The sequence below is a fragment of the Epinephelus lanceolatus genome, chromosome 5, assembly GCF_041903045.1.
Source record: "Epinephelus lanceolatus isolate andai-2023 chromosome 5, ASM4190304v1, whole genome shotgun sequence".
NCBI lineage: Eukaryota > Metazoa > Chordata > Actinopteri > Perciformes > Serranidae > Epinephelus > Epinephelus lanceolatus.
In genome coordinates, this window is record NC_135738.1 from 19,949,211 (window position 1) to 19,972,116 (window position 22,906).

Genomic DNA, 22,906 nt, shown 5'->3' on the forward strand with positions numbered 1-22,906 from the left:
ATCAATTTCCCCTCAAGGTGTTTACTGAGATCAAGAAATATGATAAAAGGTGTGTGTTCAACAGAAGGCAGAGAGAAATACCTGTGTGTTAAACTTTGAAGAAAATGGTTTCACAGAGGCATATTTCCAAAATCTGAACCCAACCAGTCAGTGCTCATGACTTTAACCAACCTATTTGTGGCAGTGTGGGCGCTCTGTAGTCCCCAGATTTGTTCAGATTAACAGGACCCAGCCTCACAATGCAGCTTTGTTGCTGGAACAGATTAACACATCAAGTGACCGGAGGTGTAGGAGTCCCTTGCTCTCCTTTTCTTTCCTGCTTCCCTTTCTCCAACATCATTCCAGCGGACGCTGCCGCCACACATCTCGGGCCACAGTGAGTACGATGGCCAAGCGTTTTCATATTGTGTGGTGAGTAAAAACAACCTCACAGCTGTGTGTTTGAGTGGATAAAGTAGACCTTTTTGGACCCTCGAATATTGTGTTGCCTGTTTTAGCCTTACAAATATCTCTTTAGATGTAGAGGTGTATTTTAGATTTATAATATGAGATAAAATGTTATTTTAAATGACTATTTAGACATGTAGGAAATGGAAAATCTATTCCAGCTGATTTAGTGAGACCAAACAGATGCATTGCAGACTAAGCACTAACCCTGCTGTTTTGTTTTTACGTTGTCATTAGATTTCTGACCACACTGGCCCTATGAGATCCAGGTTGATCGCTGACTTTGAGCTCAGGCGAAGCACAGTGAACACCGCCACACTGGTTTCCTTCATGTCACGCCACAGTCAGCCAGCAAGTTGGCAAGCAAGCAGCGATGACAGTAACGTACTCTCGCAGGGTTGCTGATGCAGGTCTGGGGACCTTCTTTCACCTGCTTCTGCGATGGAAGGGCAGCATCTATAAACTGCTCTACAGAGAGCTCATCATCTTCACTTTTCTCTACTACTTCTTCAGCATTGTTTATAGGTACTCTCTCACAGAAAACAAAGTCAACTCTAATTGTTATCTTTCACGTCCTCATTCTGCAGACAGAATGACTATAGCCTGACAAGTACAGTATTTTTTAAAGCTGATACAGATATTGGTGTTTTTAAAAATCTAATAACAATAAAGGCTATTTTCTGATAGTTATTTTTCCCCCTAAACATTCTGAAGTGGAGACAGACAACTTTTTCCCCACTAGTGTTTCCAAGTGGTATTATTGTTTGCACCATTATCGCAAAGACAATGATTGTTTTCCTTTTTCCTCAGAGCCTAGTAACTACCAACAACACAGGACACACTGCATTTTGTTTTCCACTGTTACTTCAGTTGTTCCACCATGTCATAACAAACAGAAACAGAAAAGTCTTGTTATATAAGAAGATCCATCATTTTCAGATGTGTAAATCAAAGTAGCTATGCATTGACAATTGCTTTTACATTGTGCCTTTCAGTGTTTGTAAATATTACTTTCTTTCTGTCTTCTTGTTTGTATTTCATGTCTTTTTTACATGTTTGAAGTAAATATCTAATCAAGATAATGTCATAACATTAGAATTCATTAATTCAATGTCATAATAACATGAAAAATATGTTATTACATAAAATATTTTTGTGTCACAGTTGGAGCAATAAGCCGCCATGTCTACCAAAACCTGCTTTGGACCAGAAAGAGTCATAGGGCTCACCTGCTCACCTGCCTGTGTTTTAGTTGTAATGTAGGATGTAACAGATGTTTCCTCCACCAGGTTTGTGTTAAACGATGACCAGAAGAGGCTGTTCGAGAAGCTGTCAATATACTGTGACCGCTATGCCGAACTCATCCCTGTGTCCTTTGTGCTGGGTGAGATGAAGCCGATTGTTGTTGTTTTTTTTACTACTTTTAGATTTCATGGCTAATCCAAAACTAACACAGGAGGTTAGGATCTTATTCTTTTTTTGTTTGTTTGCTTTTTGTCAGGTTTTTACGTCACCTTGGTCGTGTCCCGTTGGTGGGGCCAGTTTGAAAATGTCCCCTGGCCAGATCGCTTGGCAGCGTTAGTGGGTGGTCATGTTCGGGGAGCTGACGAGGCTTCCAGGCTGACCCGACGAACTCTGATGCGGTATGCCAACCTCTCTGGTGTGCTCATCTATCGCTCCGTCAGCACAGCCGTCTACAAGAGGTTTCCCACCATGGAGCATGTGGTGCAGGCAGGTACGACGTGGTGATGGAAAGACCCAAACTTAATGTGGTTGGTTGGTTGGTGCTGCCAGTCTTTTCACACACAGCATTAAAGCTGCTGGCTCTGTTTGCACTGTTTGAAAGTCCTGAAGAAACTGTGTGAAGTGGCCCAGCAGGACACAGGTTCAGACTCAGTGTATTTCCATCTGAGGTTTGCACATCACTACTTGGTGATACAACAGCTGAGAACTAAACACATACAAACAAAAATCTTAAATGTTCTTTATCTATTTGTGTCATACCTTCATTTCCATGCTGTTTGTGCCTCTCAGGTTTGATGACGTCAGAGGAGCTGAGGCACTTAGAGGACCTGCGCTCTCCTCACAACAAGTTCTGGGTTCCCTGCATGTGGTTCGTCAGCCTGGCTCTGAGGGCTCGGACTGAAGGTCGCATCAACAACGACGTAGCACTCACAGCCATTCTCACCGTAGGTCTTCATGTGCACCCATCTGCATGCCAAACAGTCTGAACATCTCTGTGGCAATTTTAGCTCTGAAACATTTTCTAAATGGCTTTTTTGCCTGTCCTGCTTTTTGTCCATGTTCAGGAGTTGAATACTTTACGGGCGAAGTGTATGAAGCTGTACGGTTACGACTGGATCAGCCTGCCACTTGTCTACACTCAGGTTGTCATAATACTGTGCTGTACCTTGGTGGTAGAACAGATAGATTGAATAGTTTTCATTGAAGCTGGGGTAAGCAGAAATCTGGGGGAAAAAAGAGAGTTTGCTGGGGCTTCGGTTTCATGCTGGCTAGATTCAGGTTGCTGCAGCGCCCCAGCTTTAAGTGATAAATGATTAGGTGTCAAAAAAAACATTGCTAATTATCATGTATTTTAAAATGACCAAGTCAGTTTGATCAAATTGAAACACACACACACACACACACACACACACACACAAAACTTTGTTCTCTGAGGTAGTTGTGGAACACACCTGACAAATCTCTTTCAACCAGGTGGCGACAGTGGCGGTCTACAGCTTCTTCCTGGCTTGTCTGATTGGTCGTCAGTTTTTGGATCCAGCTCAGGGTTATCCTGGACACGATGTGGACTTCTACCTGCCTGTTTTCACCATGCTGCAGTTTTTCTTCTACGTTGGTTGGCTGAAGGTGAAGAGCAAGTCACACTGATGATGCAAAAGACATGTTATTGATTTGTCAATATCTGAGCTGTATTCTGGTCTTTCCTTTCATGGTCTCAGGTGGCGGAGCAACTCATAAATCCTTTTGGTGAAGATGATGATGACTTTGAAACCAACTGGCTCGTCGATCGCAATTTACAGGTTTGGATTCAAACTCATTGCCACTTCTTTGCCAGCTGCAGACAGAGGCCGTCTTGTTTTACTTGCTGAGGTTTCTGTTGCCTCCCAGGTGTCCTTGTTGTCAGTGGATGAGATGTACGACAGCCTGCCACTGGTTGAGAGGGATATGTACTGGAATGAGTCCGAACCTCAGCCTCCCTACACTGCTGCCAGTGCTGAACACCGCAAACCCTCCTTCATGGGCTCAGCCCTGGATATCAGGTTCGGTATTGTTTTTATTTTCTGGAAGACAGTTTTAAATACAGAGAAATACTCCCCTAACCATCATATGACCATCTGTTTAATCTACACTAGTGTTCCTAAGGAGGAGATGGAGTTTCAGTCCAATCTGGAGCAAATCAAAGAAAACGAGGAAGCTAACTACTCCACCCCGCTGCTCGGAGGGCTGGGCCGTCTCCTCGGTGTCCAGTCCCCTAACTTTCCCCGCTCCTCCCGTGTCCCTCTGCTGCGTCGCCGCCCCGGAGCTCCACTAAGCCGCTTCCCTCTTTACCTGCACCCAGAGGCGCCCTCAACTCCAAGTCAAGGCTGCCAGCATTTGAACCACGAGCGAGATCCTGACTATGCCTTCTCCACCATGCCCATGTATGAGAGACCAGGTTTCTACAGCTGCCCACAAACACCCATCCACTGTGTCCCCCCTGCGGTCCCCCGCCCTCGACCTGCCCGAAGAGCTCAAAATGAATGGGACCGTAGCTGCAGTTCCCTCGCTCACCCAATGCTGGGCTCACAGCTGCTGCCTCCTGACACCCCCAACCACGTCCCTCCACCGCCATCCTCTGCTTTCCCGTGGCTGAGTGAAGGAAGTGACATGCCAAGTACCCCAACCTTTTCCTTCCCGGACCCTCCACCTGAACTCTGCCCAATATCGAAACTCAGACCTGGACACGGCCTTCTGTCCCGCCGCCCTCTACCTCCCCGCCTCACTCTGGAAACCCACCCCCCAGCTGACAGCCAGCCCGGACCCCCAAGTGCTCGGGCGGCAGGAAGCGGAGGAGAAAGGGTGTTCTCGTTCACTTCCCCATCTCGCACAGCAGCAACAGCAAATCCCAGTAATCCCAACAGCAGCTCTAGCAGCATTAATGCAACAAGCACCAACAGCGCTGGCACAACAGGAAGTCTCTGCAATGGTACAAGTCATACTAATTTTAGTAACCATGGGAACTTCAGCGCCAACATGAGGGCAAGCAACGGGGGCACCAACGGCAGTCTGAGCAATAACATGAACGCAGTTTCCACTTCAGCGGCATCACAGCAAGAAACCAATCAGCAAAACTCACCCAATGATTCAGGAATCTCATTGGCTGAGGGGGACCTGCTGGGAGTTCTGGTGGACGGCGGGGTTAACAAGGCGGCAGGAGGGAGGGAGCAGGACTGCGAAAACAAGGTGTGACAGTCTTTATATCACATGTGGCATTCAAAACATTTCACACAAACAGGAAGTGATCTATGTTACATTACAGTCATCTGGAGCCCTACACACAGCTGAGAAGTATTTGTCACAAACACTGAGTTAATCTCCTTTTTCCTGTTGAACTCTTATCGAACAATTAACCTACTTGTGACGGAAAAAGCACCTTATGAGATTTAACCATCAACATGTGGAGGAAAAATAAGGAACACTTCCCAGTTTCTTCAGGAACTCAACAAGAAGCCAAAATGAAGAAACTAGTCTTTTTAGAGTTGTTGCCATCAGTGTACTCTTTAATAAATGTCAAGTGTCATATGTTTGTTTTTTAATAAAAAATGACAACATGAAATTATTTAGCATTGTTTTATTATACAAGGAAGCTGTCTGTGCACATAAAGTTCAATTTACAACAACAAATTTTCTGGATTTCATTATGTAAAGCAACTGCAGAGAATCAGCCTGTCCCCCTAACAAATAGTTCAGGTAACATTTCATGGATTTCACCTGTTTATCCACATCAGTGCATTTAGATAACATCATTTTGAAGGCGTTACAGTCCCCATATGCAGCGAACCCGTAAATATGAGGGATGAAACTCAAAGCTGATGCATTTAAAAGGAAACGCTCAGTAAAATCATGGAAGGTTAAGTGTGTTATTCTAATTTCAAAGCCAGTAGTTGGTTATCAGTATTTGTTTTTGTCATTAAAAGGTGGACTAATCCATTTACTAACGTGTCTACCAATTCATTTGTCACTTGCTTCACTCTTTAAAGTTTTATTTCATTTACAAACTAAGTCAAAGATGCTTCTCTTTCAAGACTAAAAAAGAGGTTCAACGCAGGGAATCAGCAGCAGCCGTCAAGGACAGACACTTTAACTATGGCCAGTGTCGATTTCCAGGTTTGAGGTCTCTTGTCCTTTTAACTATCCTCAGTTACAATCTTTGCAGGAACAATATATTGTACAAAAATGATACAAGGTTATCTGAATGAGGTATCATTAGATTTAAGCCTGGATTAAAAAAAAGTAAAGATACAAATACTAAATCAGGAGACACATGCGGATTATACCTGAAAGAGTAGAAAGTAGAATTCAGTATCATGAGACTCATACGAAAAGCAATTAAGTAAAAATTTTAAAAATAATCATAATATATAAAGATATATGAACTGATTTGATTACTGAGTCATTGTTATTTTATTACAAAACACTTTAAAGGTCCAGTGTGTAGGATTTAGGGGGATATATTGGCAGAAATAAAATCTAATATTCACAACTATATTTCATTAGCATTTAAATAGCTGAAACAAGGAATCACTGTGTTTTCATTACCTTAGAATGAGCCATTTATATCTTCTACGGAGTACGCCATCTTGTTTCTACAGTAGCCCAGAACAAACAAACTGGCTCTAGATAGGGCCATTCAAGTTTTCATGTTGGCCACTGTGGTATTCCTACATGCTTGGCACAAGGGAAAAGTTTCAGCTGGTTGCAATCTGCAGTCTCACTGCTGGATGCCCCTAAATCCTACACACTAGACCTTTATTTGACACTGGCACAGTCAAGCCTCCTTACACTTATTGTTTATAGAGAAGCAAGTATTTTAAAAGATGTATTTCAAAGTTCAGACATTAAATTGTAGTGTTTAAGCCACACTTGTAAACACCAAAAACACTGAAACAGTCAGTGAAACATCAGGAAGTTTGAACACATAACTGGCATAAATTAAAGGTTTTCTCAGTCTTTATTTCTGTAAAGATCCACTGTTATCCGATATGTGATGTGAGGTGAGGTCTGCAGCAGTCCAGTTTTGAGAGCCATTGATGCTTTGTGCAAAATTTGCAGTTGACTGACAACTAACAAACATAAATAAAGCTGTGTTATCTGTATGACATGTTAAGGACAGGGGCAGGTGGGCAGGCGGGCATGCAGCGATGACCAGGATGATCATTAGTGTCACAGTGTTGTTTAACTGCCCTCGTCAGCCATGGTGTGTTTGTCAAAGAGGTACTCAGCCATGTTGTTCTGAGGGGCTCCCATGCTGCGCAAGTTGGATACCCAGTCAGCGAGCTGTTTGATAGATTTGACCTGCTCATCCAGATAATGTGTTTCTATGAAGTCGCACAACTGTGGGAAAAAAAGAGCAGAATGTTTTGTGTTATTAGACTGTCAGAGCCTCTGAATGTTCAAATGCTGTGTGTTCTTTGAAGCTGAATGTGTATAGCATAGCTTTGCTGTGCATGTGGATAGAGTCAGAAATAAATTAAATGCATCATTAAAATAAATTTTAAATTAAATGCCATTAAAGTCAGGAACTCTAGCACTGACTAAAACAGCAGCGAATCATCTACAGCAGCTGTGATGCAGCCAAATACTGTTTACATTCGTCTGCTGCTTACGTGAGGATCATTGTGTTCGGTCGCCATTTTCTGCAGGTCCAGCAGGGATTGGTTTACACTTTTCTCCAGCTGCAAGGAGCACTCCAAAGCCTCCAGGCCGCTTCCCCACTCATCTCTATCAGGTTTCTAAGATGGACATCAATAATGCAACACCGGTGTTAAACTGATTTTACAAAAATGAAAAGCATTTCCTTTGTGAATCTACACAAAAAACTGGTCTTTGTCCCGTCGAACACAAAAAGCAAAAGATGCTGTTAACACACTGTAACATTGTTAATTCAATAGAAGATGTATCAGTACATACCCTGATGTCCTGCAGAAAAATTTTGCCTCCCCTTTTGTTCTGCAGACTCATCAGCTTCTCTGCGTGCTCGCGCTCCTCTTTGGACTGTGCGTGAAAGAACTTCACAAAGTTTGGCAGGAATTTATCGTCCCTATCAAAGTAGTATGCCTAAAAGCAATAAAAAGAAAGAAGAGAATGCCTTTTTATGTCATTGAGCTTAACAGGACACAAACCAATGTCAGAAAAGAGTCACACTGTATTGCTTGTTGTTATTGTTTGAAAGCATTTCTCACCATGGAGAGATAAACATAAGAGGCATAGAGCTCCAGGTTTATCTGTCTGTTAATGGCAGCCTCACAGTCCTGGTGGAAGTTCTGTCGGATTTGCGAAGTCATTTCTGTATAAATTATACCAATGAATAAACAAGTGATCATATTTCCAGGACACTCTTTTGCAGGATTAATGCACACCATTACATTACTGGATGGGCACATTATGAAGTAGAACAAGAACTGTTCTTACGATACTTGACCTAGACAGGCACTTGGACCGAGCTAATGCAAATGCACAGCTGACACTGGCTGATGATACCTTGCCATCATTCCTGTCAATATCACCTGACTCTTTATTCTTCTCACTAAATATCAACTTAAAACAAAAGACATGTACACCAATGAATTAACAAAAACTGTTTTCCACCAGTCAAAGAGATGTTAGCATATATGTAAAGAGACATTATTTCCTAATTTTCCTCAGTTGCATCTATCCATGCAGTGCATTTTGGATTTCATTGCCCAAGTTTTGAGATGTCCTTGAGATTTCTCCCTTGACCCCGATACAATGGAGGTACAGAGAATTTCAAAATAATCTAAGTATTTAGTTTACATACAACAACATCTCTGGGGTGTTCACCACACTGTGAACAGTTTTTAGTGCAAACATACTCTTTTAGAAATAAATTAGCCCGATACAAACTTACTGCCATGTCTGCCATGATGGTGATTTGGGTGCATCGACCCCTTTAAGGATACAACGTTAACTTTAGCTGCATTCATATTGATCCAGATACAACTGACTTTCATTTGACAATAACTGACAAAGGTTGGGAAAATTACATGACGTGTTTTAAGTGCTAAATAAACACTCTTAACCCTCATCTGCGGTTTTCAGCTAGCTAGTTATCAATAAATCCTTAACAAAGCCATGCTAATAATGCTAAAAATATAACGTAACTGGGAACTACTAAGGCGGCTTGTTTTCTTGTTTATAAGAGGAAATTTCAGGTCAAGCTGTGCTGATAAATGACGACAAGTCTTGCTAACATGATTGCTGACACTAACTTAAGAGAAAAGTAGATCTGGTTGACGTTACTAGCAAGCTACCTAGCTAGCCAGCTAACTACAAGTTAACTTGCCCTGGATCCCTGGTTACCGTTGCTAGGCACTGTTAGCTAATAAAACTCCATCAGTTTATTAGCTAACGTTACAACACGACAGATGACAATTTACAAGCTAACCGGGAGGATGTGCATAAGTCTGGTATGTAAACGTACCTGGTTTGTTGGTTGACTTTTCCCCAAAGTAACTGGTTGTGTTGCAAAGATTTAATGTCCGACGAGAGACGACAGACGTTGGCAGACTGGCTAACGTTACCTGCTGCCTCAGTAAATACGCACTGCCGTTATAACGTGAAGAGCGTGTGAGGTGCTCCCTGCATTCAGGTGCTGTCAGAATAATCGGAAAAATTAGATTCCAACTGGGGAAATTCACGTGAACGCCCCATCACGTTGGAACAGCAAAGGAAACTATAAAATTTATATTTTTTCATTCAGAATTTCATGACAATAACTCTGAAAGTCAGCAAAAAATTTGTTACATTAGTTCCAAAGTTGGCGTCATATATGCACAAATATGGTGGACAAAAAAATGTTTGGTTGATAGTAATAAACTTTTTATTGAGAGACTGTTCATCACTTGTGAAGGGGAAGGGGTGGTGCAAAAAGGAGTAGGCATGTCAAATATTTTTTAAGCACTGGGGTAGGACTTATGTTTCTTACTTTGGCTCAGGGGAGGGGCATACAGATTTAAATGGTCGTGTTTTGTACTTATTTTATTGCAGATTTTTGAACAAGCCTCAATTTCTTTAAAATTTACATCATTTATCATAGCCGCAAACTGTGAAACTGCTCACATGTCATTTGTAATATGAGTGTATGTAATATTAAGTTATAATCATTAGTCATTGTCCATATACATTGACCTACATTAGTTTAGCAACATTATTCATTAGCATTTGTCAGATAAAGCAATATTTAAGTAGTTTTTAGAGGATGCACTGGGGCAGTGACAATTCTGGGACAAAATAACTGTAATATAGAGCTTGAAACTGGTATCAACGTTTTGTTTAAACGCTCTGAGCAGTAATAGAATACAACAAATCTAATTTGAAGTGTCAGATTTTTTTCACGTCAGGAGTTAGTTCATGAACACACCATAGTTGGAAAAAAAATTTCCCAACTCGGAAAAGGGGACCATCCGAGGAACAGTGAACGCAGCATAATATTAGCGATTTAAAGGGTCGGGTGGTTACAAAATTAACGATTTTTAATAGCGCCGTACAAAGTACAACAGGTGAAAATGACCTAAAGGCAGTTTGCAGTTTTTCTAAATGTTGAGATACAGCTGACGAAATAATTTTTTACTTTAGAGTCCATTTCGTTCTGATTCTAGAGCTTTAAATCATAGCAGCAGATGACATGTGCTTGGTTGTGCTTGATTTGTAATTTCCATCTTCATGACTTCATGTACATGCAATGCTACTAAATTACCTGATAATGGCTTTCAACAAAAGACCATTTATAGGGCAGTTTCATATACCATAGCAAGAAAAACAAAAATACAAATACATTATAAATTGTCACATTGAATCCAGATGTTCACTTCCAGGGATTCTGCCCGCTAAAAAAAACAAATCCTAGTTTGTTATCAAAAGGACCTTTATCAACACAAGTTAGCTGAAATAAATTACTTCCTGTCTAGTTTAATTTAAAGGCCCAGCACATGCGTACTACACCTATACAGGTGATCTTATTTGGACTGATTAGACCTCTGCTCAGGACTGTGGGTGTGTACAGATGGTATTTGACATCTCTCAGACAAACTTTTCAGCTTTTGGCTCTTAGTGCACAGGACAAATTACACTTGTTTTATTAGTCTCATTACTGCATGGAGTCCAGTGACCTGAGCAAAGGTCCAATCAGCTAAAATACGTAAAAACTGTAGGTGTGCAGGGCCTTTAAAGCCTCAGAAATGTTCAGCTGCATGAGCATATATTTTTCTAAGGTGTCACTTATTATAAAATCCAAGCTGAAACCTGCACAAGTATTTTTTTTCCCAACCATTTTAATACACCTGAATAAATTCATAAGAAACATAAGAATTCTACTATAATTTACAGTCGGTATAGATATCATACAAATGAAAGTTTTTAATGATTGAAAAACTTCCAAACATCCCACTGGGTTATAATACACACCCATTTTCAAGTCCAAGTCCAGCGTGAAGCATCATTTTCACTGTGTATCACTTAAATCCTTGATATTTTACATAGTAGTAAGAATATTCCTAAACTGTTTACCACTAAACCCTTAAACACATAAAAACATCCAGGAAAAAAAACACTTACTTTATTGGAAACACTTTAAAACAAAGATTAAACTTTATACAGCAACGTGAATCTGTATCAGCGTACAGATATTACTTGCTTCCAATTGGAGGAGAGTGCCATACTGCGGAGCTGGTGCGTTTAAAGTAGCGTGGCTTGCTCTTGTAAAAGATGTTTTCCAGTTTTGGTGGTTCAATTGTTCCGAAGAAAGAGTCTAAATCAGGAGGGTTGAAGTACTGCTTCATAATTATCTGCTGCAGATTGTGACCTGTGAGGGGAAACATTTAAGTACAGTTTTATTTAAGAAGACACAACATGAGGCTGAAATCACACTGTGATGCTGAAACCACAAACAGGCCTGGTAAAAAAATAAAAGGCTACAAGGCATCTAACATTTATTACGTATATAGGACAGACTGTATATAAAGATGGACGACATTACGTATATAGGACAGACTGTATATAAAGATGGACGACATTACGTATATAGGACAGACTGTATATAAAGATGGACGACATGACCGCTTCATAAAAGTGAAGCCAAAACATCTTAATTGACTGGTGGCTGGCTGCAGTTTAGGTCATAAAGCCGGCACCCTCCATGTTAGTTTGGTTATAACTAGTTATTTAATGCTATCAAAGGGAATTTGATGTCATTATTGACAGCCGTGTGTGCCAATTGATGTGCTTGTGATTAATGGCGTTGCTTGCCAGTGGTGGGACAGGTGTATGGGAGGCAAAGCGATACTGCACAGACTCTGGCTCCAAATGATGTCACCAGTGCCAGATGGCAGCGGCCACATCCAGGAAATTTTGGCTTCATTTTTTGTACAGAACATAAAGTTCACCTTTATGTAGTCTGTGATATAGGATTGACTCAATTTGGAATATGTCACAATATTACAATTGACTGTTTGCTAAGCCTTCTCAGTTACTGTTGTTACACCCATCAAGCTCTCCGTTCTCTCACAGCCATGAGGCTCAACTGCGAGGATTGGACTTTCAGACAGAAGTAGACAAGAGCAGCTTCTTGTTTCTAGTCAACAACCTTCAACTTTGCCATTAGAAAAAACTCTTGATGGAAGATTTTAAATCAGATAACCATCAACTAGCTGGCCAATTAGCTCCATAACTTAGTTGAAATTTTAATGTCGTGCTAGAGCAGATAAACTATGTCTTTAATACTCTGCTCACACCCTGTTCCTGTTAAAAGGTTCTAGAAATGTTCAAACACACCACCTGCACATTCTTAAAATGTGAATATTGCTCTTGCATTGCTTTTGCTTTGGGAGAAATCAAAGTATGACAGACCTGCCATGCCTGATTATGGTTGCTAACCTATGATTGGACAACAGGTGTGGAGGGTTTAGCAAACATTCAATTTAAGTCTTGTACATTATGAAACATTACTAAATTGATTCATAAACAACAAAACTATGGCAGTTCAGGTATATATGGAGTCTGATCATCATAATTAATGAGATACATTAGATTATGCCTACCTTCTGCCCAGGACGGAATAGGTTTCCTTGGGGCAGACTCATCATCAGTAGAGTCGTCACTGTTTTGGTCCATCCCGTAGTCTTCGGCACTTTTGGACATAATGGGTTTGTTGCCGCCCTTTGGAGTGATGGAGTATGACTGTGGTGATTGCTGCAGAGGAGAATAAAACATATTATGAGGCTTCACTCTGATGACAATTCATGATGCTTTAAGAAAGAAACTAATTCAATATTTGTGTAACAAATTAATTAATTTACCTCAACATCCACAGTCACATTGAGGCCACCACCTTTTCCTACAGGCGTGCTCATCACGGAGCGCTGCAAAGAATAAGAAGAAAAGTGGTAAATATGTTTTACATCACTGCTTACAGGTTCTTAGACCTTTTTAGACCTCTAGATGCAATATGAAGCTGTTTTTCACACTATTGTCATGCTGTTATGCTAACAGTTGGCAGTAAGGCGCCAGGATAGGCTGCAACGTGCCAACAAAAACAGGGACAAAGAAGAGGACAGCAAGCTAGTAAACATGAATGTAAACAATGTTGGAGTGACTGAAACTACTTTTTAAAAATCAGGTTAGAAAATGTTTAATGAGAAAGGAAGTGCACTGAACGTGTTTGTTAGACCTCATGGATGTACACAAAGTGTTTTGGTGCACAACACCGAGTATAAACATAAGTTATGTTTCATAAAGCTGGAGCATGAAACCTATGGCTCCCCTTCTGGCAGTGAGAGTAATTACACAAACAATATTGACAAAACGTTTGCCTGCAGTTGGGCTCGCCACATTTCCTGCTCCCAGCAGCGCTCTCTTCAAGTCTTTTTTGACTTTAATCTTTTCTCTGAACAAGTTTCTTTTTGTCTGCCTTACAAGCAGCACAGATGGGGAACATTGGGAAAAACGTTGAATTCCAAAATGTGTCATATTGATAAATTACAAAAACAAACTGATTTTCAGAGCGGCTATATTTAGATTCTTACCTCAATATCCACAGTAACATTCAGAGCAGCAGCAGCCTTCAGTACAGAGGAGAAAATAAAGAGAAGAACATTTAGCTCCAAAATGTACACTGGGGAAATAATTGATACAAGACTTTCAGTCAACTTGTTCTTCTGTTGAATTGTGCAGGTGTACAAAAACTAAAGTATCATTTCCACCTGCTGGTTTACCTTTGTATCAGCAGCCTTTTTAGCAGCAGCAGCTGCAGCAGCAGCAACAGCAGCTGCAGCAGCAGCGGCTTCTCTCTCTTTTGCAGCTTTCTCCTCAGCAGCCAATCTCTGCTGCTCCTCCTGGTGGGGGAAAAAAAAAAAATCACATGAACAACCAGACAGCTGAGCAGCCAGAATAATAAAACCTGAGCACAGAGTTAACTTTAAAATATGAGTGGACTGCTCATCAACAAGGTTTGTCATGAAGGTAAACATGGACACAGTAAGCACATTTCTTATGGACTACTCAGACGTGTTAAAAGAAATTTGGTTTCAAATTTCACTTCCTTACCAGTTTTCTTCTCTCCTCCAGCGCCCTTCTTTTCTCCTCCAGTTCTCTCCTCTCTTTTTCTCTCGCTGCTCTCTCCAGTTCCCGCTGCAGAGCGAGAGCTTTTTCTTTTTCCACTCGTTCTCTGAAAAACAGACAAAATTTTTTCTTACCGTTTTCCCCAATACAAGTCTCAGTTTAATACACCTTTACCATGTTCAAGAGTTTATTAGACTGCTTAGTTTATAATGATCTATTACGGTACTATTGTTCAGAGTAAAAGACAATAGATAACCTTTCAGCAGCAGCTAGCCGTTCTCTCTCCAGCTCTCTCTCCCTCTCACGCTCCTGCTCTCTCTTCAGCTCCAGCGCTCGGCGAGCTTCAGCCAGCTTACGAGCTCGCTGTTCCTCCTCCTCGACCTTCTTCTTGGCCAGTAACTCCTGCTGCCGCTTCTCTTCCTCCTTAAGTTTAAAAGAAAAACCATACATAACATAAGAAAATCCTGACTGTAATATGCAATGGGAGAGAAAATTAAGTTGAAGAGATGAGAAATGTGTACTCTGGATTCAAAAGAGGGTGAACTCAGCTGTGTTTGTTACAACTTTGAAGCAAAAGTAATCAACAAGGAAATGTGATTTGTCTTATCAGAGTGAAGTGGAGAGTGTTCTGCATACCTGTATTTAAAAGGGGCATTTTGCTCTATGCTACATGTAGTTTGTAATCAGTAGCACAATTCATTGCAGTGAATAGGCACACATCTATAGCAACAGAAATGAAAAAAAGAACATCGTCTCACTGCTTGCTGCTGCTTCTTCTTTTTAGCCTCTTCTTCCAGTTTCCTCTTCTGCTCCAGCTCCTCTTGACGTTTAAGGGCTGTTTTCTTCTTGGCCTTCTCCTCTGCCATACGCTGCACAAACAGGCACAATCACAAAGATTAGACAAAAGGGTTCAATCGGTTTTAATATGAATATACATATTCAGAGTCACCAAATTTGTTGCATACCTTGTCATTTTTCTCATCAATCTGAGCCATTTTTTGCTCAATCTTCTTTTTCTTTTCTTCCTCCCTCTGCTCTTCTTTTACTTTGGCCTCAAATACTCTTCTCAGCCTCTCATCCCGCTTCCTAAAACACAACATTTAAAAGTTAAATAAATAAAAACAAGAGGAATAAAATTCCTAAATTGTCCAGTCAGTGAGTAAAGAGACTGAATGTTAACCTTTTAAGTTCATCCTGTTTCCTTTTCTTCTCCTCCTCCATTTTTCTCATTCTCTCCTCCTCTTGTTCCTGCTTCTTCTTAAGTGCTTCCAGCTTGTGACGCTCTTTTGTCTGTGAAAAGAGAAAACAAGCATTTGTGTTGTCTGAAATCAGCTAATTCCAACACACTGTAATACATGTCAAATATCAAAGGGATCCAAAGTAGCAGGTGGAGTTCATTCATGCGGAAAGATCACCATACCAGTGAAGTCGAAGGATGAAGCAAAAATCCACCCTGACAGACTTTGTGTCATTTCCATTGTTCTAAAGAGTTAGATTAAGGTTTTGCTCACAAGGCCTAATTGCAGATATATTCCTGTGCTGTGATCATTAGTCTCCAAACTACTGTGTGGACAATTTTAACAGACTAAGAGTAGGGACAGATGTTGCTGGAAATTACTGTTAAAAAAACAAAAACAAACTTAGAGAGCCATCTTTAAAGCCTAAACCTTTGAACAAGCTACATCATGTTATCTGGTTACAGTCATCTCAGTGGTATCTAATGTAACTGCAGTTTAACAGACATGAAGCAGAGAAATAGGAAGTCACGCTAAGTGTGGCTGAATGCAATCTGATTACAAGAAAAATGTACTCTGAACTCTGAAAAATGACAATGACTTTAATACTGATCAGTGCGGTCTCCTCACCCAGTGAACAAATGAATCCACTGACACACAGACAGATCGTGACATGGCTTCTGGTTCAGATGGATTTTTCCTTCAATTTCTAACTCTGATGAATTCTGTTTCAAATTCAATCAACAGTGAGGTTATCAAAGCCATTTCAGGTGATTTAAATGATTGTTAGACTAAAAAACTGCCAAGTAAGAATATGAGTGACCCATGGGATAAGATACACCATTAACTAGTGCAGTTTGGGGAATTGTTAAAATATAATAGCCCCTTTCACAAAATATGGACCCTGCAAAAATGCAGGGCTCAATTACTCATTAACATACATGTCTGTAGCATAGAGTCTGACTCAACATTGTATTCAACTTTTGTTGTGAGTGATTTATCCAGGAATGTTGCTGCTTCTGCCCTCACTAAAGCCAAATTTCACAGAAACCTTTTAAGGGCGCTCTGATTGATCGGACACCAATCGTTATCTGCCAATATTCATTGTAATTAGTTTCATCAGTGGTCGCTATTACTGGCCAATCAGGTTAGCAAATATGAGTGAGTGAGTGAGTGAGTGTGTGTGTGTGTGTGTGTGTGTGTGTGTGTGTGTGTGTGTGTGTGAGATTCAACCTGTGTTTTTCATCAGCTCATGATAAGATAAAATCTTATTTGAAATCAGTTTGACTGCTTTAGGCTCGACTACATCAAGGAGAATGTTCAAATAATCTGATGACAACAAAAAAAGCCTAAAATGGTTTCAAAATATATGTCTTTAACCAAGATAAGACTAAAATGCCCAGAATTTTCAGTCAACTTAAACTTGATTTTAAAAAATACAGAATGCCGAGCTGAAAAAATGATCATGTGTTGCCGCGGTATAATTTACTGTTCTAACTTGGTTTGTGCATGTTTAGCTTTCGTTCTAAATCTTTTTTTTTTTTTTTTAAATGAAATGTTATTTATTTTTCCCACAGGACAGCTACATTCGTTTAGCACCAAGCTACTCGTGGTAACCGAGTGTTGGCTGCTATGGTTTAAGTTGTGTCTCTAAAAGAAAAAAGAGTGGAATATGTTGCACATTTTGTCTGCCAGTTGGCAATTCATTATATTTTCTTATTTCTTCATTTTAATACTTACTATACAACGTTACTAAGTACAGATAATGCTACACAATAAATAGAGGGCTTCAAACAAAGCCTGTTATCCGTATGGGCCAATACTCCATTGATTGGTACTTGGCCCCAAAAAATCCTGATCAAAGCACCCTTAAAATCTTTCTAAATCTTGAGCCATCAAACAGTCCGAGCCTTTATTTAAACTCTGATACAGACGAATGCCATTTATGCTTAAATGTAAACGTGTGAAAGGGGCTTATCTAAGGTGTGTGGTAAATGAGGAGCTTGCACAATGGGATGTTAGCCACCATAAAATGCCCACAAACAACATACAGTGCTTCCAGTTTACACTTACCACTATACCATCGCCCAACTGGGGAGGGGAGATAAAAACATCCAGATAAGAGGACCACATCATTTGATAGCTCAACAAAAATGCGAGCTACAGTATGTTCAAAATTTCAAGACACACTCATTGTAATGTCACAATCTCGGTAATCACTGTCTAATTTGTGACACTGAACGTGTACTAACTGAACATGTACTAAAATATACAAAAGATTCTGGTTTTATGGATGCGCCCAACTGACACTGTAATTCAGTTCTCATGAAGACTTATGCCAATATACAATTTATTTTTAATTTACTGTATCACCACGTCTGTTTTAAAGGGACATTGTGTAACATTTTCAGTTGTTTATTGGCAAAAATTGATGTCTGCATTCATAAATATGTCATCACTGGTGTACTATTACCTCCACCAATAATCTGACTTATTCTCGTAAAAGGAGAATTTCGGATTTGCTTATACATTGTGTGGGTAAGCCGTCTGTGGGGTTCCATAATGTTTCGCCATCTTGAGAATACATCCTCCAGCAAGGGACATACAGCACCGCCTTCGGCGTTTTCGTTGAGAGCCAGGCCAGCGCTGTGTGACTGAGGAGCTGAAGGAGAGGAGCAAGAGGCGCTTCGCTACTACCCCGGCAAATCTGAAACAAAGTCCCATTCTTTGAGCATAATGCAGGATCATGCATATGCAGCATCATGGGAGACGGAATCCTCGTCGCCAAGAAAGCACAAATGGGAATAGAAAAGGCAACGTGACCGGTGAATTAAAAAAATGAGGGTCCACATCGGGATAGCCTTTTCCAGGTGGAGAGAGCTGCAGAAGGAGAATGGTAATGCAATCGCCGGTCACGTTGCCTTTTTGACTCCCTTTTGCGCTTTCTTGGCGACGAGGATTCCGTCTCCCGTGATGCTCCATAATACATGATCCTGCATTATGCTCAAAGAGTGGGACTTTGTTATGCTGCAGTAGTGCCGGGGTAGTAGCGGCGCTGGCTACTACCCCGCGTGTGTGCCGCTACTACCCCGCGTGTGTCTGTGTAGGAGCCTGAATGAATACTCCATGAAGTATCGGATGACATGGTTTCATCAACGTTAGCTTTTTGGTACACAGCGACTACCGTTGTTGCAATACGCATTTGAAACAGTGAGGCACTAGAGTGCGCTATCCGTTTGAATGCAACATATGATTTCAACGTTAGACGGGAGAAATTCCTACACACTGTGGCTTTAAGCCAGTGGAGTGTGTCTGATCCAAGTTTGATCCTTTCTTTACCAAACTCTATTGTTAGGTTCACTTCGGCCTGCTAGTGATGCAGTCGGGCTTCACAGTGTGAGCATACCACTGCATGACCATGTTGCTTTGCAAAGACTTCGGTGTTTAACTTACCTTTGGATCAATCTTCAGAGGAGTGGTGTGTTTGATGAAGGATTTGATTACAGCAGTCCGGCCAAGAGAATTAGGAGTCATCATTAGCATCTGATTCTTCTGCACAGTGTGGAGGAAAGTTCTCATGTGGGGTCTCACTGCCTGTGTATTTAAAACAACAGAAGGTTCAAAAGATTACTATTTCGATCCACTCAAACATATATCCAGGTATTTTCAATTTTTTAGCCCTAACACTCAGCAAGATTCTTTTCATCTTACATTTTGACTTTTCTTGGGTGGTGAGTGCCTCTTTGAGGGACTTTCCTCTACAGTATCTGGTGCTTTGCGTTTGGTACTTTGGCGTGACCTGGAGACACAGAAATATGCATTTTAAAACACAATTCGAAATCTATTTAGTAGCCCGAACAAGCTGATATAGAAGCTCTATATGAGATTAAGATACACTACTATGCACGTGCGACTGAACCAGCTACCACGACAAAGAACAGAGAAGCTCAAATTACAACACACACACACACACACACACACACACACACACACACACACACACACACACACAGGCAGCAAGACTTCATTCTCTGTTCATGATGCGGTTCTCCACTTTGTCTTTACATAGCAAATAGCTGTTTGCTGCTATGTCAATGGTCTGAATGCGGTATAGAGCTCCTTTACACATCAAACAGCAAAGTCACACACACAGCACTCACCTGCGGCCTGAGTGAGGAGTCTGTTGCTTCTCGGCAACTGAAACACAAACATGTATTTTGCACATATGAGTTTGGTAAAACACCATTAGATACCAACTCAGGTTTATATCTAACCAGAATTAGCAACAAAAATTAAATTACACAAGAACCAATTTATATAAGGCCAAGTTCCCATACCCGATTTCTTGTTAGGAGTGCTCATAGCATTTGCAGCCACAGATCGAGTAATGCGTCCAACAGACGGCTGTACACGCTGGTTAACCTGGATCTACATTTGTTTGATACAAATAATGTAAAACAAAATCATCAGCTGATCAATGACCAAGGGATACATTCAATATCAGTTTTGACACTTTTAAAAGGTAAAAACATTTTCATACCTCTGGAGTTTCTTCAGCAGCAGCATTCTCCTCAGAGTCTGCACTTACAGCCTCTGACACACTACAGCAGTGAATACATGAATATGGGTAAGAAACACTTCAAAATAAATAAAGAGCACTGACTTCATGTCCACTCACATGTGACTAAGGGTTATTTACCAGTCATTATCAATAGTTTAAATTCTTGATTCAAACACTTGATTTTTTTTCCTACATTAAGGCATCAATATTTTCACCTTGCGAAGAAAAATATTACTTACAGCTCTCTATCCTCTTCCTCTGCAGAGTCCATGCAAGAATCCTCTACCAAAAAAAAAAAAAAAAAAAAGGCAAATACAATATTCAGATTAACACCAAAGAACTATTAATAATTTGCATTTTATGTAACTATGAACCAAATATCTGTTATTTCTCACCATCAACGTTGCTGCTACACGTGGAGTTGCCCGTGTGAGTTGCCTTCCTCTTGAGCATGGAGCGGCGTGAGGCCCGGCGAACAGACTCCTGTGTCATACTGTGACGCAGACCGGCCAGCGAGTGACGTAGTTTGAGGGAGCATCGCACAGAGCTCCGTCGCGAGCTTCGAGTTGTGCCAGCTATTGCAATCTTAGCAGCTGTACGGCCAGGAGAAGGCTGCAGCTGTTTAGCAGACTCAGCAGACAAGCGGTCTGATGCAGAGATGCTGACAATAACCTCAGGCGAGGGGATCTTAGGTGGGGACTGGGCGGTGCTAAAGATATGGTCCGGCTCGTCTTCTGCATTGTTCACCTGGTTGCTTTGGTGCATCTCTTTTTTCTCCTCTACCAGCTGCGGCTTCTTGTTCTGCACCTCCTGGGTTTCACAGCTGTCTTGTGACTTGCTAACATCCTCTGCCTCCTCTGACTTTGTTTGTTTGTTTCTGCGGGTGGTGCGTTTAGGCTGTGTGGTGGTGTTTGCTTCAGAGGAGGAAGCCTCAGGAATGGCCTCTTCTTCAGCAATGAAGTTCAGTGATTTGACAGAGGAGCCACGAAGGTTACTGCGCTTTCCCTTTGAAAATCTGATGAAGAAATGATACAACATGTTTAAAATTACGTCACAGTTAGAATTTTAGATTTTTTTTTACTAAAACAAAAGCAACAAACCTTCGTCTGGCTTGATTTTCTTCCTGATGCCCGACAGATACACGCTTCCTGCGACTATTCTTCTTCTGTGATGGTGTTTTTGGCATTAATTCTGGTTCAGCATTGAAATCTCTGAAATAATAAGAAATAGCTTCACTTGGAAAAACCTTATTGGAGATTCTACAAAAGACCAGGCTTTTGCAGATGGAAACTTGTGAATCAAAATAACAGAAAATTTTATTCAGTGGGTTTTTAAGACATTACTGTACACCTACCTTGAGAACATGCGGTTGGCCTCTTGTTGGATCTCCTCAAGCCAAACCATGTGGACATTATCAATGTCGCTCTTGAATTCTTGGACTTTGCCATCGAACATTTGCATGAGGGATCGTACAGATGTTAGTACAGAGTTCATGTTGATGGCCTGAGGGAAAGATTGCATTGTTAAATCAGGACAAGCTGGAACAGAATTGAGAAAGTAAAAATATATAAACTGAAGCATCACATTAGGTTTTTATGTGTGGTTAAACAGTCTTTATATTTCTTTCAGCATGACTATTTGAACTCACTTGTATAAAACCCTCTAAACAGCAACCTGGAAAAATCTAGCCACCCAAAAAAAGCCATTTACATTTTGTAATGCACCAATAACAAACTCTAAGCCAATACTGAATAAGATGCTGCCTATTAACTTTTTACAATATTCTGACTTTTCAAAGTTGGATTTGATGAAGTCACACTCTTTTTCATAATCACAAATAAAGTGACAAACACCACATATACAAGTAATTTCTGCAAATCTATTATTAATATTCTACATACTTTTGGTTGTCAAGATTCGCTTTGTTTTTTAGTATTGCACTGTCAGATCCATTTTGTCTTTGTAACTGTAATCGGTGCATGCGCAATGTCCTCTATTTTCGCGGACGGACGGTACGAGACTACAGATATTTAATAACAATATGGTCGACAGCAACATAACATTATTAGTTTTCATATTACAGCAGCACTAACACATTTTCTTACAAATACTGAGCACATTAAAATCAGTCAATCTGTCAGACACCCAAGCGGTTTATGCTATGAACAGAATTAGCTAACGTTTCCCAGGTAACATGTTAGCTTAGCTAACACGAAACTACGACCAACGAGCATGCAGCACCAAACAGTCAAATAATGTCATGTGCTAACCTAATACTGAGGTAACAGTTACAGTAAGGTACGTTGTGTTAATTTAACTGAGGTGGTGACAATGCTATTATTCATTACTGCTATGCAATGTTTAAAAGGCTAACGTTACGATGTTAGCCAAGCTAGCTAACATTGTCTTCGTCAAAATAAAAAACGTTACCTTTGCTATCCAAGTCTCTGAAAAAATGAAGACGATACTCGTTGCTCCGCGAATTTAAAAAGAAAAAAAGCTAAATCAATCGCATACTGACGTGAGAATTAAAGTGATAAAATATTCCCACTTGGCTTTACAGATCATGTGTTGACCATGAACAAACTGAATATCCCGGACGGTAACTGCAATCCTCCCACCGGCCCGCTGAAACCGTTTAACTTGTTCAAAACTTTGCCAGCCAATCACGAGGCGAAGCTCAGTGACGTTTGAGTGGGTATGTTCGATTTGTTGTTTCGGATTACCCGCAAGGGCGGCCCCGCCTTTCGGAACAATAGAAAGTAATGGCACGGGGAGGGGGAACCGTCGAAATACGGATTCAAAT

The 22,906-nt window shown here is 40.7% G+C and overlaps 3 protein-coding genes across 4 annotated transcripts; 1 reads left to right on the forward strand and 2 right to left on the reverse strand.

The window, feature by feature from the left end:
• Positions 1–339: 339 nt before the first annotated feature.
• On the forward strand, positions 340–5,105 carry best1 (bestrophin 1). Its single transcript, XM_033635652.2, has 10 exons — positions 340–411; positions 685–972; positions 1,737–1,831; positions 1,949–2,182; positions 2,482–2,636; positions 2,757–2,834; positions 3,166–3,318; positions 3,411–3,491; positions 3,580–3,731; positions 3,825–5,105. The coding sequence occupies exons 2-10, from the start codon at positions 821–823 to the stop codon at positions 4,918–4,920; spliced, it is 2,196 nt and encodes a 731-aa protein (XP_033491543.1). The 5' UTR covers positions 340–411; positions 685–820; the 3' UTR covers positions 4,921–5,105.
• A 96-nt stretch (positions 5,106–5,201) lies between these two features.
• On the reverse strand, positions 5,202–9,326 carry fth1b (ferritin, heavy polypeptide 1b). The gene is made up of 5 exons (XM_033635653.2): positions 9,173–9,326; positions 7,914–8,017; positions 7,642–7,788; positions 7,338–7,463; positions 5,202–7,065 (listed from the first exon to the last, which is right to left on the reverse strand). The coding sequence occupies exons 2-5, from the start codon at positions 8,013–8,015 to the stop codon at positions 6,907–6,909; spliced, it is 534 nt and encodes a 177-aa protein (XP_033491544.2). The 5' UTR covers positions 8,016–8,017; positions 9,173–9,326; the 3' UTR covers positions 5,202–6,906.
• A 1,754-nt stretch (positions 9,327–11,080) lies between these two features.
• Positions 11,081–22,729, reverse strand: incenp (inner centromere protein). Of its 2 annotated transcripts, XM_033633977.2 has the most exons (21): positions 22,531–22,729; positions 21,455–21,603; positions 21,201–21,311; positions 20,496–21,115; positions 20,340–20,382; positions 20,080–20,140; positions 19,877–19,967; positions 19,700–19,736; positions 19,251–19,338; positions 18,993–19,133; positions 17,613–17,630; positions 15,485–15,594; positions 15,270–15,390; positions 15,063–15,173; positions 14,561–14,727; positions 14,290–14,410; positions 13,959–14,078; positions 13,770–13,805; positions 13,044–13,106; positions 12,786–12,936; positions 11,081–11,551 (listed from the first exon to the last, which is right to left on the reverse strand). In XM_033633977.2, exons 2-21 carry the CDS (start codon positions 21,592–21,594, stop codon positions 11,376–11,378), a joined length of 2,526 nt encoding a protein of 841 aa, XP_033489868.2. In that variant the 5' UTR covers positions 21,595–21,603; positions 22,531–22,729; the 3' UTR covers positions 11,081–11,375. The 2 variants fall into 2 exon arrangements, with proteins under 2 accessions (XP_033489868.2, XP_033489869.2); XM_033633978.2 differs by lacking the exon at positions 17,613–17,630.
• Between the last annotated feature and the right edge of the window lie 177 nt (positions 22,730–22,906).

Bases quoted from the DNA above. Each gene is read 5' to 3' on its own strand.
- best1 (XM_033635652.2), top strand. From the start codon at position 821: ATGACAGTAACGTACTCTCGCAGGGTTGCTGATGCAGGTCTGGGGACC. The intron at 973-1,736 runs GTACTCTCTCAC...TTCCTCCACCAG, and splicing joins TTCTTCAGCATTGTTTATAG to GTTTGTGTTAAACGATGACC. The intron at 1,832-1,948 runs GTGAGATGAAGC...GCTTTTTGTCAG, and splicing joins CCCTGTGTCCTTTGTGCTGG to GTTTTTACGTCACCTTGGTC.
- fth1b (XM_033635653.2), bottom strand. From the start codon at position 8,015: ATGACTTCGCAAATCCGACAGAACTTCCACCAGGACTGTGAGGCTGCC. The intron at 7,789-7,913 runs GTGAGAAATGCT...TATTGCTTTTAG, and splicing joins CTTATGTTTATCTCTCCATG to GCATACTACTTTGATAGGGA. The intron at 7,066-7,337 runs GTAAGCAGCAGA...TTTTTCCCACAG, and splicing joins CCGAACACAATGATCCTCAC to TTGTGCGACTTCATAGAAAC.
- incenp (XM_033633977.2), bottom strand. From the start codon at position 21,594: ATGAACTCTGTACTAACATCTGTACGATCCCTCATGCAAATGTTCGAT. The intron at 19,737-19,876 runs GTATGGGAACTT...TTTGTGTTTCAG, and splicing joins CACTCCTAACAAGAAATCGG to TTGCCGAGAAGCAACAGACT. The intron at 19,339-19,699 runs GTGAGTGCTGTG...CTGTGTCTCCAG, and splicing joins ACTCCTCACTCAGGCCGCAG to GTCACGCCAAAGTACCAAAC.